Below are 17,344 nucleotides of genomic sequence, written 5' to 3'. Positions count from 1 at the left end.
ATGAGTGTGAAAACACATTCCAGTGCACCTTAAGGCCCTCGTTAGCAAAACCCAAAAAAAAGTAGGCCCTACTTGTACTTTGATATTGATGTCTGAATTTTAGGTCCTGCTATGAGAAATCAAAGTTAGATACCTTATTTAGGAACGTGATTCAAAGTGAGCTTGATATCATTTGGTTAGCTAATGAGAGGAAATATAACTATATCTCCCCCTTTGAACTTGGCTATTCATTTTCATCTAACATGAGGTCTAAGAAGGTAATTCTATGAACAACTATATTTGATCAGGATTTGATTAAGACGAAATTCTATGAGCAAGAGAGAAAGAGAGAAAGAATCATTTTCTTATTGTTCCACAATATTAGCAGACTGGTATGCATGAAATTGTATACTATATAAGATAATCCATTCCTGCACGAAATGCCACTTTACTTTTGTACAGTCATCTTATTTATGTTTCACTATATTAGAGCACTTTTATTTTTGAATGGCAATGAATTAATAAATAAAGTTAGGACGGAAAGGCCCTGACAATCGAGATGATTTAGGCAATACAAACAAGAAGAAGAAGAAAGCAACATAAAACAACAACACTCCACATTTATACACATACAATGGGATTGAATGTTGCAAACGCATTGTGCAAGAGAAATACCAACCCATCAATCACTCCCATTTGCATTGAATTCGATGGGTGTGCCTAAAATCAAATGTTAGCACCACGCTCCCATCCATCCTCCTCAAAACAAACCTCTCCACCAGCACATAACAACCAAACTTCTTCCATCCACCATCTCCTCCTCCAAACTCTTCCATTCTCTCCACCTTCACATCCATTTCTTTCCCTTCAACCCACCCTCCTCTAACTTCCTCCCATCTCATTCTCTCTACAATTGCCAAGCTCAACCCTACACCCAAGCCTCCTCCTCCCTCATGCTTAAGAGGCCTAAACCATCTCATCCCGTCAATCACACTTGTTTCTTCCTGCACCATTTCTTTGCCATAGAGTCGTGCTACTTCCTTCCGCACGTTCACACTCACCACCACGAGATTTCCTTGACTACCATCATTCTCACACGCGTCAATCTTTTCCCACAACTGCTCCATACTCATCTCATAGAACAAGGATTTTTTCATTTGATCTTTCAAACTACCCTCTTCTCCGATGAACATGAAAGGACAATACCATTTACCTACAACCGTGCTTGAAGAGCGCTTGTTAGAGATTGGAAAATTGAAGTTAGGAAGGCACATCTGCAGAGAAACATCTACGCCATATGCCTCACCTAATTCACAATCGCGTGGTGTCGAAGTAGAAACAGTCCATCCTGTTCTACTCAAGAAATTCGGAGGAAAACCATCTTGAGCTACAGACTTTGCAACGAAGGAGCCCCTACGACTTTGAGGGAAGATCTCCACTTGTTGATATATGTTCATGTGATTTAGGGGCAATGGTTGTACTTCATTTACGTAGTTATAATTAAGGCAAAAGCAACATGTCCCGATCTCCACTTCTGCTGAACATGTGCACGCCTTCCTGAAAAATCAATCCACACGTCATTCACAAAATCATATCGCTACAATATTGTGTGCTTCTTTGGATGACACCAAATTCGTCCTTTTTGCCAATATAATTATTATAATTTAATCTTATTTTAAAATAATATATTGAATGAGATTAAATTGTTATTATAGCTATTATATTTGCAAATTATTATATTTAACTTCAAAATCATTTGTGTATAGTAATGATCACCTCCTGACCAGTCTCAAGGAGACACGTAGAACATACGCCGGCCAAGGAGTATGTCTCCCTAGAAAATGAACACTCCCCGCTCAAGTAAGACATGAAAAAAATCTCCTACTTCTTCTCCAAGAGAGATCACCACTCCCCCCTTCTCCTCAACCAGTCGCCACCACAAATAACCACCTCACCGTCGTCTGGTGAAACCTTCTAAGTCATAGTTATAAGTTAGCTCTGACCATTTTATTCTTGCTGGTTTTATCCTGTGGTGCATATATTTCTGACTTGAGCGTCGGAGTAGCCTCCTGGAGCCATAACTTCAGGACCCCAAATGCTTTCTCTGTGAGCGTAGGTTTGCCAGTCAAGGGGTCGCATGGTTTTCAATTTTAGTTGGAATTTCTATATATTTTGGAATTAGAATGTAGGCGTTATTGTTGAACCACGTAAATTTATTGTTCTCTCTCGTGTATTTTTATGAATATAGGCACTATTGTTGAACCACATAAATCTATAGATGATTCTGTAATGTGCAGTACCTCTATAGATCGGAGGGTTAGGATCATCCTATGGAAATGATTTTTGGGCACAACCTATTTACATTGTGGCCCAACAAATGGACAGTTTGGATCATCGTATGGAGTCGGCCGTACCATACTTTCTAAAAATCACGGGTTTTCACGGCCACCCATCATATAGTATCTCATAAGGGGTTTTTGCAAATGAAGTCTTCTACTTTGCTTTATTTGCAAAAAGAGTCTTCTAGTTCCACAATTTGCAAGTAGAAGCATCACTTTTTCCTCAATTTTGCAAATCAGGTCATGCCATCAATTTATGACCAAAATACCCTTCGTAGATTTTTTACAGTCAAGAAGACCAAAGTGTCCCTACATTTGAAAAGATGAAATCGATCTTTTAAAAAGACCAAAATACCCATAATGCTCATGGATATGTTTTGATAGGGCAGGTCACACCAAGTGAACTCAACCCATACGGCCATGCATCAGGTCGGGCCTACCAATTTGCCTTACGTTTTTTTATGGGTTCACAGTTTTGCAGCTTATGTTGTGACGGGGTGGGCTCATTTTTTCACACCTATGCATTGCATAGGCCAAGATTGCTATGATTGGGTAGGTCCCACGATCTCCAGCACCCGAGCCCATGTATACAGTAGCGCCCTTAATTTTTGTCTTTTCATGTATAAGAATGTTAGCATATACAGAAGGAATTTTGGTCTTTTTATAAGGTAGTTTATCTTTTTAAATACAATGACATTTTGGTCTTTTTGTGAGTAAAAAAATCTACCATGGGCATTTTGGTCACAAACCAATGACATGTCCTGATTTGCAAAATTCACTCAAAAGTTACAACTCTATTTGCAAATTGTTGAACAAGAAGACTCTTTTTGCGAATAAAACAAAGTAGAAGACTTCTTTTGCAAAAACCCCATCTCATAAAAACATAGGGATGAAAAAGAGATTTTATCAAAGTGCAAGGTAGAGTCAACAAAACTTAATAAACATAGATATATAGAGTTGAAGAAAAGGAAATTACCCAATGTCTTTGCCTTCTGCCCATATAACATAATATCGATTGGAAGATAAGGGCTGGTCCAACACAGGGACGAACAGCACCTTGTCCCAGTGAGTGTGAGATTCTTGATTTGTAGTGGTGGAGTATGTAACGGTTAGGAACTTGTTCTGAGGGAAAGGGAGTTCACTAATTCTGCTGAGAGTTTTACATGTTCCCCAACAACAGCTGGTAACTTCTTCCTCTGATTCTTCATCGAAAAGAACGAGATAACCAGAATTTGGACCTTCTGGAGGAGACATACCTGCAGATCCAGGAGACTTCCTGTACGTTGAAAGAGGCCTCGTTACATACATTTTTCTCTCTTCTTTTGCTAAACAAAAACAACTTTAATGCTCTAACTCTGAGTTTCTTGTTTATCGTCCTCTTCTTCTTATCTTATATAGACAAACACAGAGAACATGGCGTGTAAAAAAAAAAAAGGCTTTGAATGAAACATTCCTCTTAAAAAAGTAAAGAGGAGGTACGACCAATGAAAGTTTCCATAGTATGTCAGAGTCGCCCTTCGAGAATCGAGAAACAATCAAAAGTCTGATATATCAGCGCGTAGAAAAATCATTTGAATGAAATAGGCTTTTGATATTGGCACTACTAGGTTTGATACTTGCACTATCTCATCTTGTCTTTTACTCTTTAAAAAGATGTGAAAAGCTCTAAGAAGCCAATTAAAGAAGAAAAGACAAACTTGCATTTGTTTACGCTACTGTTTAAATAATTAAAGACAAGATGAGTTAGGTGCAATTATCAAAACATGGTAGTGCGAATATCAGTGGCCTTGTTTAATTATTAAAACGCAGTGGTGCAATGAAGTCCACTTTGCCCGGCGTACTTTCACCGTCGTTCAACTAAATTCTCCGGTAGAAAAAATTTATGATACGTTCCTATTTTTCCGCATCCCTCACTCCACACCGCTCTATCCTAATTAGTTGTTTTGTTAGCTTATTTCATAGTTATCTCTACCCATATCTTTAATTTATTTATTTTTCTTTCCTTTTCCAATCCATTTCATTTTTTTCGTTGTTGATGATTTCTGATATTCATTAACTTATATAATCTCCTTGGGTTATTGAGAAATTCAAAAAATAAGTAAACGCATAGAGTTTTCTGTTTCTCCTTTTTTTTAGTGTTTTATTTTGATTTTGATTTTGATTTTAGGTATTCACTCAGGGTTTTTGACAAAGTTCGTTTCTGTTTCTCCACCTATTTCTGGTTGTTTATGATTGGTATTGATGATCATGGATTACAGAAGATTAAAAGAGAAATTTCTGCAGGAAAATTGTGTGATTTTCAAGGGGGGATTGGGATTTAGGGTTTCTTGAATTCTAGTATTCTAAGGTTTGAAGGTTTTGGATCATAGGGTTCAGTGACTGCAGCATTCATTTAATTGAGAGCTACCCAAGAGTGTTTTAATGTTTAGCATTTAACATTGTAGGTTGGGTTAATGATGTAGTTTATGTAGATTTGTGAATCTTGTTTTTTGTTTAAGAATCCTTACAGGAGTATGGGTTATGGTTTCTTGTGAAATATCCTAAAACTTTAGCAATTTTTTTTGTTCACAATGGTTCTACCCAAATACGATGGTTGGTATTAGATGTTGTGTAATGACTAGTTTTTTCAGCTAATCAGGTTGATTGGTCTATGTTTGGATAGATAAAAATAAACGTAAAATTTGTTTTATGTTGTAAAAATTAACATAAAACAAATTTTACGTCCATTTTTCCGTCGAAAGAAACAGAGCATTATTAATTGCTAAACATATAGTTTCATAGTAAACCCTTATAAAGGAGAGTCTGGAGAGTATTATATGAGAATATCTAATCATCCTTAATGGGATGTTCCTCGTCCTTGTTTACACTGTAGCTTTCTATATATTATGCTTATCTGAACTTTCATAAGAGAACTTTGGATGATCCGGACTGTGGAATTGTTTGAGAAGGAACTCTTTTTGTGTCTATAATATTTTTTCTGAGGAACTCTTTTTGTCTATGTATTCTCTATTATTTTTTCCAGTATTCTCTGGACAATCTTGACTAGGAGTAATAACATCTTATTTCAATTCGAGGCTTATAAATGCAACAAATTAGTCTTTCAAGTGTTGAATGATGTGACTGTAGTATAAACATTCTTTTCCATTTTACTAGTTTTCTTTGTCTACATCTTTGCTCGGATGAAGGCTTGTTAGGAATTTGAAGAAACCAATGTAGTCTCTGATGTTATCTGTGCTCTCCAAGGTGCTTTAAAAATGTCATTCCATACTTCGTCGATCCCCTTGTTATCTTTGGAACTGCTTTTGTAAAAGAAAAATCTCAGGCTAGAGTTCAAATGGCATCGTCCAAGTAACCAGAATTTATTTATTTTTTTGAATGGCAAGTACGTACCCAGATTTCACATGATCGTCATTGCTAGAGTCCCCAAAAAGAACTACATAACGGACATAAGAGCATCCAAAGCTTCACTCAATGGCTTCTACACCCAACAACCTAACCATGCACTAGGAGGCCAGTTTCTTTTTAACTATCATGGGATCTCTTATCAGTGCATGTCAATGAGTAATCCAGTTTATGTTGTTGATGATCCAAAGCTTTCACCGTATTAGCACACTATTATACATAGAACTGAACATACAAAAGAAAGATCTCCCACTTCAGACTCATGTACACCACATTAATGCATACACTATGCAATGTGATGGAATGTTGTCGAAGGCATTGTGCAAGAGAAACACCTAACCAATCAATCACTCCCATTTGCTCCCATCAATCACTCCCATTTGGATTGAATTCGATGGGTGTAACTAAAATCATATGTTAGCACCACACTCCCATCCATCCTCCTCAAAACAAACCTCTCCACCAACACATAACAACCAAACTTGTTCCATCCACCACCACCTCCTCCAAACTCCTCCACCCTCTCCACCTTCACATCCATTTCTTTCCCCTCAACCCACCCTCCTCTAACTTCCTCCCATCTCATTCTCTCTAAAATTGCCAAGCTCAACCCTACACCCAACCCTCCTCCCTCATGCTTAAGAGGCCTAAACCATCTCACCCCATCAACTACACGTGCATCTTCCTGCACCCTTTCTTTGCCATAGAGCAATGCAACTTCCCTTTGCACGCTCGCATTTACCACCACGACATTTCGTTGGCTACGGTCATTCTCGCATGTGTGAATCTCTTCCCACAATTGCTCCATACTCATCTCATAGAACGAGGATTTGTTCATTTGATCTTTCAAACTACCCTCTCCCCCAATGAACATGAAAGGACAATACCATTTACCCACAACCATGTTTGATGAGCGCTTGTTAGAGATTGGAAAATTGAATTTTGGAAGGTGCATCCGTAGAGAAACATCGATGCCATGTGCCTTGCCTAATTGGCAATCACGTGGTGTTGAAGTATAAACTCTCCATCCGTTTTTCCTCAAGAATTCTGGAGGAAAACCACCTTGAGTTGTAGACATTGCAATGAAGTGGTCGCTACGATGGTGATCAGGGATGATCTCAACTTGCTGGTATATGTTCATGTGATTTAGGGGCATTGGTGTGGACCCCGATCCCGAGGACGGTGGGCGAGGGACACGAGATCCCGCGCCGATCCTCTAAGATCTCCACAATATGAAGGAGAGCTCTACCAAGGAACTCTCGAAATGGTGCCACTCACAGCATGGGTGGTGATATAAATGAGATACCTCTCGATTCAAGGACTAGCCTGGAACCAAGATGTACCTATAACAAAGAAGAGTCGTCATTCAAGGAAGTAAGCCCTGGATCACATAAAATACTCTGTTGCAACGGATATCCAGAGATACAAAAGTCCGTACCTGATGACGAATGGAGAAGGTGTTAAGCGCCCCCAATTCGCCCAAGTGCAAGCACCTGGTCTCCTATGCCATTTTTAATTAATTTTGAAGAGTTTTGGGCTGAGTATCCCCGAGAAAACGCCTATCTAAGCATGCATGACCCGGGGATGGGCGAAAGAAAATAAACATCCAAATCCTAACTCACCGCATCTAATCCTAACCCATCACATCTAGGAAAGCAATAACATCCGCATACACAGCTACAGCTAAGCAAGTAATAACAGATATGATAAGCAGAAAAGCAGTAAATATCTACAGGTAAGCATGTGAAACTAAACACACAAGGAATAAGCAAGCTGAAAGTAAACACACAAGGAACCAAAGACAAACACACGATAAGCTAAAAGATGTGAGGAAAGAAATGAATCAGAAAATAGACGGTATGTGCAACCCAAAATGCCAAGGAAAAGCAAATGGGACATACGATAGATTCAGGGAGCGATTCTAAAGGAATCGAGCTCAGTGATCCTGATCCGCTAAAGATCGGACAAGTCTCATGATCGTCATAGCCTCTAGTTGGGCTCAGCGAGGACAATCCCTGTGAAGGGGCCACGCTACATCGTCGCCCGTCCCAAAACCCGATAAAACGTCTGAAAACCGATAAAACCGAAAAACTACGATCGAAATCGGTAATGAAATGAAATGAAGGCTCCGAGTGACCTGGCAATCACCATCCTTGCCCATTTTGATTTTTTGTTTTGAAAGGTTTGAAAGAGTTTTTAGAAAATATTTGAATAATTTTTTTGGAGGGTTTAAATGATTTTATTGAAAAGTTTGACTGAACTTGGGATGACGATCCCAAGCTGCCTACGTACCCTGTGAAGAGGGATCAAGCCAACGTAGTTCGAACCAGCATTTCGAAATACGCTTTCAGTGTTTTTTGATGTTTTTTGGATTTTTGTTATTTGATTTTTATGTATTTTTGTCCCTTTTGATTGAAAGGGGGTTTTGGCTCAAGAGGTTGCCATCCGTCATCGCCTAAACCCGACGAGTGTTCCTAAAATTGATGGGGATCCCGAAATGCAAGGAGAATCCCAAGGAACGTGTGAAAAGATGAACCCGAAGAAGGAAAGAAATTAATCCCTAACCCTGTAGAAAATGATCATCTCGGAGAGGAAGGAATCCTTAAGCGCTGTAAGAAATGATGGCCTCCAAGAAGGGAAAATCCCTAAGCCCATGAGAAATGAAGAGATAAGCAAAGAGACATGAAGGGCAACGGGGTGGCTCAAGAAACATTCCGTCATCGCCCTATCCCGAGAAGGAGTTTCCGAAGAGGCGATAGAAATCCTGAAGAACCGAAGAAGACCCTGAATACAGATAATAGCTTCCAATACTACTAGACATAGAACCGGAGGACATGTACATGATGGCAAAAGTTAGCAAATTAGAGTAGGCATGAGAACACACATCCAAAAAGAGACAGGTACATGGTAGTATAGATGGTTTTCTCATCTTAACAATTTAAAGACAAAAGTATTATGACTTCAAAGAATATAGCCTCAAATCACAATCGACACATCTAAGATGGCCCAAGAAAACTCAAATAAATGTTCGACACTTAGAGGCTTTTAATCAAACAGATTATGGACATACATAAAGCACACACCAATCATTTGTTGTTTCCCAAGACCAAAACAAAATAACGTGGAAACCATCAGAAATGAAAGAAACAGAAAGAGAAATAGAGAGTACCAAGAATGAAATGAAGGAAGAGATTGGGAGAATTACTAGAAATTGGAGCCTTGTAAGTTCAAGCTTTTGCTCCTCCTTTCTTCTTCTTCTTCTGAATTGGGCAAAGACGGCGGATCGGGGCGAAATTGCCAGAGATGATGACGAATCGAATTTGGGGCGTAGATCAACGGAGAGTGGGATCGTGGCTGCAAATGGAAGAAAACCCAAGTGGGTTTGATGGGTAAAAGAAAATGGTAATAGGGTCGGTGGCCGGAGCAAATGGCTGGCAAGAACGAGGCCGAAGAAGACAACCCCCAACCTCTCTCTCTCTCTCTCTCTCTCTCTCTCTCTCTCTCTCTCTCTCTCTCTATATATATATATATATATATATATATATATATATATATATATATATCTCTGTTTTCCCCTTTTTTTTTTTAGACGAAAAGGAGAAGGGGTTTAAGGGTTATGGACTTGGGTTTTCGAAGTGTGTTTGGGGTGGAAATGGGTTTCGGTTTTGGAGGTGGGGGTTGGAGAAGATGAGGGTGGAAGAGGGTTTTCGAAATGGGTTTGGGGTGGTCGGTGGTGGTGGCTAGTGGTGGTGCGGTGGAGATGGGTTTCGGTTTTTGGAGGTGCAGACAATGGGGTTTCGGTTTTGGGGGTTGAGGAAGGTGAAGGTGGAGGATGGAAGAGGGTTTTCGAAAGGCTTGTGGTAGTCGGTGGTGGTGGCTAGTGGTGATGCGGTGGAGATGGGTTTTGGGTTTCGGGTTTGGGGTGGAGATGGTGGTGGGTATGGGTTTTGGGTTTTGGGTTTCGGGTTTGGGGTTGAGGATGGTGGCTGGTGCGGTGGAGATGGGTTTTGAGGGGTGGTGATGATTGGGTGGTGCGGTTTTAGAGGTGGCGGCTGGAGATGGTGGCTGGTGCGGTGGAGATGGGTTTTGAGGGGTGGTGGTGATTGGGTGGTGCGGTTTTGGAGGTGGCGGTTGGAGATGGTGGCTGGTGCGGTGGAGATGATGGAGGGGCGAGGTCTGAGCTCTGGTGAAGATGAGGGTGGCGATGATTGAATCGGCGGCTCTCTCCCTCTACTACTCTTCTTCTTCTTTTTTTTAAGAAAAACCTCCTCCTGCCCGCAATGAGGCCCTGCCCCTTTTCTTTTCTTCTTTTCCTAATCGACCTTCTTTTAAGGGGAAATGGCATTTTTGCCCCTACTCCTTTTATCTTTTGAAATGGTATCAGCACTACCATATTTTAAGCCCTCTCGTCTTGCCTAACTAGCACCACTATGTCTCGATATTCGCACAATCTCAGCTTGTCTTTTCTCAACTTCTTTGTCCATTTACTTTGAAAATTTGCAGAGACACACTCAGAAACAACAAGCATTCACAGGGCGCACAAGTAAACCTCGGAACTCGGAAATTTAGGGGAATCATTTGGGCTTGCAAAGGTTTCGACAATAAACTGCAAATGAAGATTTGTCGGGGTCTTTTGCATTTTGGGTTCGGCTCTTCCATTTTTAAAGTTGAAGTGCGGCTTTAGGACATCAGGGAATTGTTTTTGAGATCCAAGGGTTTAGGAACTTTAGTCGATTTCAGGATTTATTCAATTTTTAGGAAATTTGGGTCAGGTCAAAATGGGGTGTCTATAATTAGTTTTACATCTTTTATGCAGCTGAAAATCAAGCAACATGTCTCTATATCCTCTTCTGTTGAGCATGTGCTTACCTTCCTGCAAAATCAATCCATACATCATTCAGAAAAATTATCTCTTTATAATATTATGTGCTTCTATGGATGATACCAAATTGGTCCTTGTTTGCCTATATTATTATTTTAATTTAATCTTATTTTTAAAGAGGATATTAAAATGAGATTAAATTATTTTAATAACTATTAATTACATTTAAATTCAAAATTATTTTTATACATATTTTATTTATGTCTCGGTTTATACCTATGCATACTAGAGAATTTATAAGACGGGTGGCCGTGAAGACACGTGAAGTCTAAAAAAGTAGGTACGGCCCACTTTTTTTTTATGATCCAAACCGTTCATCTATTTGGGCACAACGTAAATAGGTTGTGTCCAAAAAATCATTTCCATAGGATGATCCTAACCCTCCGATCTGAACTAATCTGAATATGGAGATTTCCAAAAATCATTTAAGGAATCTTTTACAGATCGGAGGGTTAGGATCGTCCTATGGAAATGAGTTTTTGGGCACAACCTATTTACGTTGTGCCCAAATAGATGAACGGTTTGGATCATCAAAAAAAGTGGGCCGTACCTACTTTTTTTAGACTTCACGTGTTTTCACGGCCACCCAATTCTCATGCATACTATATGTATAGTTTGAGTTGTATTATTCCTATGCATACTCATCTGGCCCCTTAAAACTATAATATGGGCCACATTAAAGGCCCACATCAGTGAAGTATGCGAGGTTATAAGGGGGCAACGTTTCAAACCATATAAATTTCATGAGTTAATTATCGCATAGTTTTCAATTTTAGGAGAAAACCCTATATTTTTTGGGTATTATAGTTGGGGTATTATATAAGGCATTGGTTGTAGATTGATTATCTAACTTTTTTAAAGTTTTGGCCCATGAATGTAGGCAGTATTGTTGAATCACGTAAATTTATCAACAGTTTTGTCGTCTTATAATATATCATATTTTGCACGAGAAAACATTACATATTCTATTATTTATTTATGTTTCCTAACCACCGTATATAGGTTAGGAAACATAAATAAATAATAGAGTATGTAATGTTTTCTCGTGCAAAATATGATATATTATAAGACGAAATTTTATATGGTGTGTGGCCTTGTATTCCGGTATTTTCAAAAAGTAGAAGTGTACGCCAAACTTCATATCCAAACAGTTCATTTGTTGGGACACAACCTAAATAGCTTGTGTCCCAAAAATCATTTCCATAGGATGAATCCTAATGCTCCGATCTATAGACGGACTGCACATCATGGAAACCTTTATAGTTCGGTGGGTTATGATCATCCTCTAGAAATGATTTTCGAGGCACAACTTTTTTACATTGTGGTTCAACAAATGAACAGTTTGGATCGTACAATACCTTTTGAAAAATACTGGACTATACGGCCACCCACCATATGAAATCTCTAAAATAGGAATGCACCGCACAGAAGGCTTATTGGATGGATGTCATCCAATCACCTGGCCAAACCCCAAGGTTGCAAAGGTCAAATTAATGATTCACATGAAAAACCAGTGTTTAAAAATGCAGATGCGGCCGAAGAAAATCCAAGTGAATTTGGCACTGCGTGGCAAAGCACTCGGTTTCCGTGGCTAAGTACTCGGTTGACGCGTTCATAATTTGGGAGAGTCAAAGGAATTTTTATTGACTCTGTGGCAAAACGCGAAATGCGGATGAGGTGCAACACGAAATGTGGTGGCCAAGGTAAAAGAGAGTCGATTCGGGGGAGTAGACGCGGACGCTGGAGAGTTTTAAAACTATGTGAAAAACTAGTGAAAAAAAACACATAAGAGATGACAAAGAGGTTTTAACAAAAGAGTGTAGGGTAGAATCAACCTAAAGCAGTAAACAGCCATGGATATTTAAAGCTCGAGAGAAGGAAATTACCCCATGTGTTTGCCTTGTGCCCTTATAACATAATATCGATTGGAAGACAAGGATTGGTCCATCACAGGGACGAACAGCACCTTGTCCCGGTCAGTGTGTTGATGAGGGCTGTTTCGATTATACGAGGTAGTGGTGTATGTAACGGTTAGGAACTTGTCTTGAGGGAAAGGGAGGTCTATAACTCTGCTATCTTTACAAGTTGATCCCCAACAACACGTAGCTTCTGCCTCTGCTTCTTCATCACAAAGAACAAGATAACCAGAATTTGGACCTTCGGGAGGTGACATACCTGCAGCTTCAGGAGACTTCCTGTACAATGAAAGAGGCCTCGTCACATACATTTTTCTCTCCTCTAAGTTTCTCGAGCGAACATCAACTTCTTCTAATCTTACAAAAGGGCTTTGGTAATCTCGTGGATGCTATATATTTATGGGATTTGCTAGGGACAGCCTGCCTGCAAAATGCCTCTGGGAAGGTCTCTCTAGCAAATCCCTATATTTATAGGTAGATGTAATTGGGGATTAAATGAATGAAGACAAAATCTGCTGAAAAGTGAGCCTGTGTGGCTACTCTCACATGCAACAGCCCATCTGCGAAATGCCTTCTGCGATGTTGGCTAGCAAATCCCTATATATTTATGGGTCGATGTTACTGAGGTTTCAAATAATGAAATTTCCCTTTCTCGTGGATATTATATATTTATGGGTCGATGTTATTGAGGTCCCAAATGAAGTTTCCCCTTGGCCAAGGAATAAGGTGGTATGACACGTAAGGTTCCATTATCTTTCGTACTGCTTTCCGAGAAACAACGAAAATAAGGGTAAAATGTCACATAAGCTTTAAAGGCAAAGAGAAACGTAAAGGGGGTGAATTTACCCTAGTGCAAATGCTTGTTAAGAGTGCCAAAAATAAAGCAACCTCTCATCATATAGAACAAAATGATCAATAAACAGAGAAAGGGAACAAAATAAGACAATATGACGGGCAACAGAGACAATTAATAATAATAATCTAAAGAAACACCAATCCAAGATTAAAAAAAAACATTAGCAAAAGAAACATGCATAGATGGTTCAATTCTATAATAGAAAACTTAGGGTCGGGCCGGGTCAGGGTACCCGAGACATTAACCCAGAACCCGACCCGACCTGAGTCAATGTCTAAAAAATTGAACTCTAACCCACCCTCAGGGGTGGAAAATTCAGCCCTGGCCCATCAATCACTCCCATTTGCATTGGATTTGATGGGTGTGCCTAAAATCATATGTTAGCACCACGCTCCCATTCATCCTCCTCAAAACAAACCTCTCCACCAGCACATAACAACCAAACTTCTTCCATCCACCATTTCCTCCTCCAAACTTCTCCATTCTCTCCACCTTCACATTCATTTCTTTCCCTTCAACCCACCCTCCTCTAACTTCCTCCCATCTCATTCTCTCTACAATTGCCAAGCTCAACCCTACACCCAAGCCTCCTCCCTCATGCTTAAGAGGCCTAAACCATCTCATCCCGTCAATCACACGTGTTTCTTCCTGCACCATTTCTTTACCATAGAGTCGTGCTACTTCCTTCTGCACGTTCACACTCACCACCACGAGATTTCCTTGGCTACTACCATCATTCTCACACGCGTCAATCTTTTCCCACAACTGCTCCATACTCATCTCATAAAACAAGGATTTTTTCATTTGGTCTATCAAACTACGCTCTTCTCCAATGAACATGAAAGGACAATACCATTTACCTAAAACCGTGCTTGAAGAGCGGTTGTTAGAGATTGGAAAATTGAAGTTAGGAAGGCACATCTGCAGAGAAACATCTACGCCATATGCCTCACCTAATTCACAATCGCGTGGTGTCAAAGTAGAAACAGTCCATCCTGTTCCACTCAAGAAATTCGGAGGAAAACCATCGTGAGCTATAGACTTTGCAACGAAGGAACCCCTACGACGTTGTGGAATGATCACCACTTGCTGATATATGCTCATGTGATTTAGCGGCAAAGGTTGTACTTCCTTTATGTAATTAAGACAAAAGCAACATGTCCCGATGTCCTTTTCTGTTGAACATGTGCATGCCTTCCTGCAGAATCAATTCATACATCATTCAGAAAAATCGTCTCTCTAAAATATTGAATGCCTCTTTTGATGACACCAAATTAGTCCTTGTTCGCCAATATTATTATTTTAATTATTTTTAAAGAAGATATTAAAATGAGTTCAAATGATTAGTACAAGTGTTATTTGTTAACCATTATTATGATAAGTATTGCTAACCATTATTATTATAAGTATTATTAAAAGAGTTTCTTCTCTGTCGCGTGGATAACATCAGCCCAAAATACAAGGGGTCCACATTTTTTGGATGATCCAAACCATTCATTTGATAGGCCCTGACATTGATAGTTTGTACCCAAAAAATCAGCTACATAGGATCATCATAACCCGTTCATTTTAACCTCCACAAATCGAAGGGTTGGGATGATCCTATGGAGCTGATTTTTTGGTCACACCCTATCTATGTCAGGGCCCAACAGATGAATGGTTTGCATCACCTAAAAAATGTGGGCCCCCACTGTATTTGGGGCCAGCGGAGTAGATAACGTATCTACTCTATATAGTAGACGCTCTTTTCTCTATTTAGATTTAACTTCAAAATTTTATATATATATATATATATATATATATATATATATAGATATATATATAGAGAGAGAGAGAGAGAGAGAGAGAGAGAGAGAGAAATGATTGTGCGGTCGAGGGGGCCCCAAACTCATGTGGGCCCACTTTGTTAGGATGATCCAAAGCATTTATTTGAAAGGCCCTTACATAGATGGGGTATGTACAAAAAATCAGCTCCATAGGATCATCCTAATCCATCCACTTGTGGAGGTAAAAAAGGACAGACACTGTTTGCCACAAATCTGTCCATTTTTAGGATAATCCAATGGACCTGATTTTTTGTACACACCCTATCTATGATGGGGCCTTGCAAATGAATGGTTTTGATCAGCATAAAAAATGTGGGACCCATGTGTTTGAGCCCTCGACCGCACCTAAGACTTCACAATCTTATTCCTCATATATATATATATATATATATGGGAAAGGTGTGCGTACTCGGTCGAGTAGATAAGCTTATCTACTCGGTCGGGTTAAAAACAGTGGAGGCCCACATTTTTGGGGTGATCCAAACCATTCATTTTAAAGGCCCTTACCTAGATAGGGTGTCCACAAAAAATCAGCCCCATAGGATCATCCTAACCCATGCAACAGTGGAGGGAAAAATGGACAAACACAGCTTGTCCACAAATCTGCCCATTTTTCCCTCCACTGTTGGATGGGTTAGGATGATCCTATGCGGCTGATTTTTTGTGGACACCCTATCTAGGTAAGGGCCTTTAAAATGAATGGTTTGGATCACCCCAAAAATGTGGGCCCCCACTGTTTTTAACCCGACCGAGTAGATAAGCTTATCTACTCGACCGAGTACGCACACCTTTCCCTATATATATATATATGAGAAAACGGTTCCTACACACATGTGTAGATAAATTATCTACACACTAGCTTCATCCTGTTTTCTTTTAGCTATCCCCATACTTTTCGATACTGTAAGTAGGTTGGCTACCTCTCAGGCTAACCTGATGACCCTTCAGCGGAGTTCGGGTATATATAATATATATGAGGCAAAAGGCCCAAATCAGTAAAGTTTCCCAGTCGAATTTTTTTTGTGGTGCATTGATTCTTCATCGAAAGTTCAATTACTAAAGGTAGATATATGAAGTTCAAGAGAAGGAACTTACCCAATATGTTTGCCTTCTGCCAATATAACATAATATCGATTGGAAGACAAGGGTTGACCCATCACAGGAATGAACAGCACCTTGTACGACGTAGTGTGTGTTTGAATTTGTCCATCATGAGGTGTGGTAGAGGTGTGTGTAACATTTAGGAACTTGTTCTGAGGGAAAGGGAGTTCTCTAATGCTGCTATCTTTATATGTTCCCCAACAACAACTGGTAACTTCTTCCTCTGATTCTTCATCGAAAAGAACCAAATAACCAGAATTTGGACCTTCTGGAGGAGACATACCTAAAGATCCAGGAGACTTTCTGTACATTGAAAGAGGCCTCGTCACGTACATTTTTCTCTCCTATTTTGGTAATCAAAAACAACTTTAATGCTATTACTCTCTTTGAGTTTCTTGATTACCATTCTCTTCTTCTTATCTTATATAGACAAAGAGGGAGAAGATGGCGTGAAAAAAAAGGCTTTGAATGAAATAATATTGTGGATTATGTCGATGGGATTGAGGTCCTTAAAGGAACATTCCTCTTCAAAAAATAATTATTGAGAAGGTACGACAAGTAAATATTTCCATGGCATGTCATACTTGCGAGAAACAATCAAAAATTCGATATGTCACATAAAAAATGGGCCCTACAGCTTGTTGAAAAGTCATTTGAATGAAATAGGCTACTGATATTGGCACTACCAAGTTTGACACTTGCACTAACTCGTCTTGTCTTTTAATATTTAAACAGATTTGAAAAGCCCTGATGTGCCAATTAAAGAATAAAAGACAAAGTTCTGGGGACCCAAGGGATTCACACTACCCTATACTCCGATGTCCTAATTAAAGCGTAGTTGATATGAGACTAAGGGGACGTTTTGCACAGATGCATTAGTCGGGGACTGGAGACACGTTCAGTGATCATCTACGCGTGTAGAAGAGTTTTTTGAATGAAATAGGCTACTGATATTTTCTGCTCTTTTTCTGAGATTTCTTTCAAGATTTTTGGGGATTTCTTCATAGGGTTTTTGGGTTTGCAAGGATTTCTTCATAGGTTTC

The 17,344-nt window shown here is 39.5% G+C and overlaps 3 protein-coding genes across 3 annotated transcripts; all 3 read right to left on the bottom strand.

Moving 5' to 3' along the window:
- Positions 1–665: 665 nt before the first annotated feature.
- Positions 666–3,626, bottom strand: LOC143878129 (uncharacterized). The gene is made up of 2 exons (XM_077380444.1): positions 3,295–3,626; positions 666–1,536 (listed from the first exon to the last, which is right to left on the bottom strand). Exons 1-2 carry the CDS (start codon positions 3,624–3,626, stop codon positions 666–668), a joined length of 1,203 nt encoding a protein of 400 aa, XP_077236559.1.
- A 2,464-nt stretch (positions 3,627–6,090) lies between these two features.
- On the bottom strand, positions 6,091–6,876 carry LOC143878128 (uncharacterized). The gene has a single exon (XM_077380443.1). The coding sequence runs from the start codon at positions 6,874–6,876 to the stop codon at positions 6,091–6,093; it is 786 nt and encodes a 261-aa protein (XP_077236558.1).
- A 6,831-nt stretch (positions 6,877–13,707) lies between these two features.
- Positions 13,708–16,636, bottom strand: LOC143878127 (uncharacterized). The gene is made up of 2 exons (XM_077380442.1): positions 16,296–16,636; positions 13,708–14,572 (listed from the first exon to the last, which is right to left on the bottom strand). Exons 1-2 carry the CDS (start codon positions 16,634–16,636, stop codon positions 13,708–13,710), a joined length of 1,206 nt encoding a protein of 401 aa, XP_077236557.1.
- Between the last annotated feature and the right edge of the window lie 708 nt (positions 16,637–17,344).

Source organism: Tasmannia lanceolata, unplaced genomic scaffold, assembly GCF_043159265.1.
Source record: "Tasmannia lanceolata isolate RefF3 unplaced genomic scaffold, GAP_Taslan_0.1 ptg000006l, whole genome shotgun sequence".
Lineage (NCBI taxonomy): Eukaryota > Viridiplantae > Streptophyta > Magnoliopsida > Canellales > Winteraceae > Tasmannia > Tasmannia lanceolata.
This window is presented reverse-complemented; position numbering and strand designations above follow the sequence as displayed.

Excerpts from the sequence above, each read along its gene's own strand:
- LOC143878128 (XM_077380443.1), bottom strand. The coding sequence starts at position 6,876 with ATGCCCCTAAATCACATGAACATATACCAGCAAGTTGAGATCATCCCT.
- LOC143878127 (XM_077380442.1), bottom strand. The coding sequence starts at position 16,636 with ATGTACGTGACGAGGCCTCTTTCAATGTACAGAAAGTCTCCTGGATCT. Across the intron at positions 14,573-16,295 it reads GCAGAAGGCAAACATATTGG|GAAGGCATGCACATGTTCAA; the intron begins GTAAGTTCCTTC and ends TTGATTCTGCAG.
- LOC143878129 (XM_077380444.1), bottom strand. The coding sequence starts at position 3,626 with ATGTATGTAACGAGGCCTCTTTCAACGTACAGGAAGTCTCCTGGATCT. Across the intron at positions 1,537-3,294 it reads GCAGAAGGCAAAGACATTGG|GAAGGCGTGCACATGTTCAG; the intron begins GTAATTTCCTTT and ends TTGATTTTTCAG.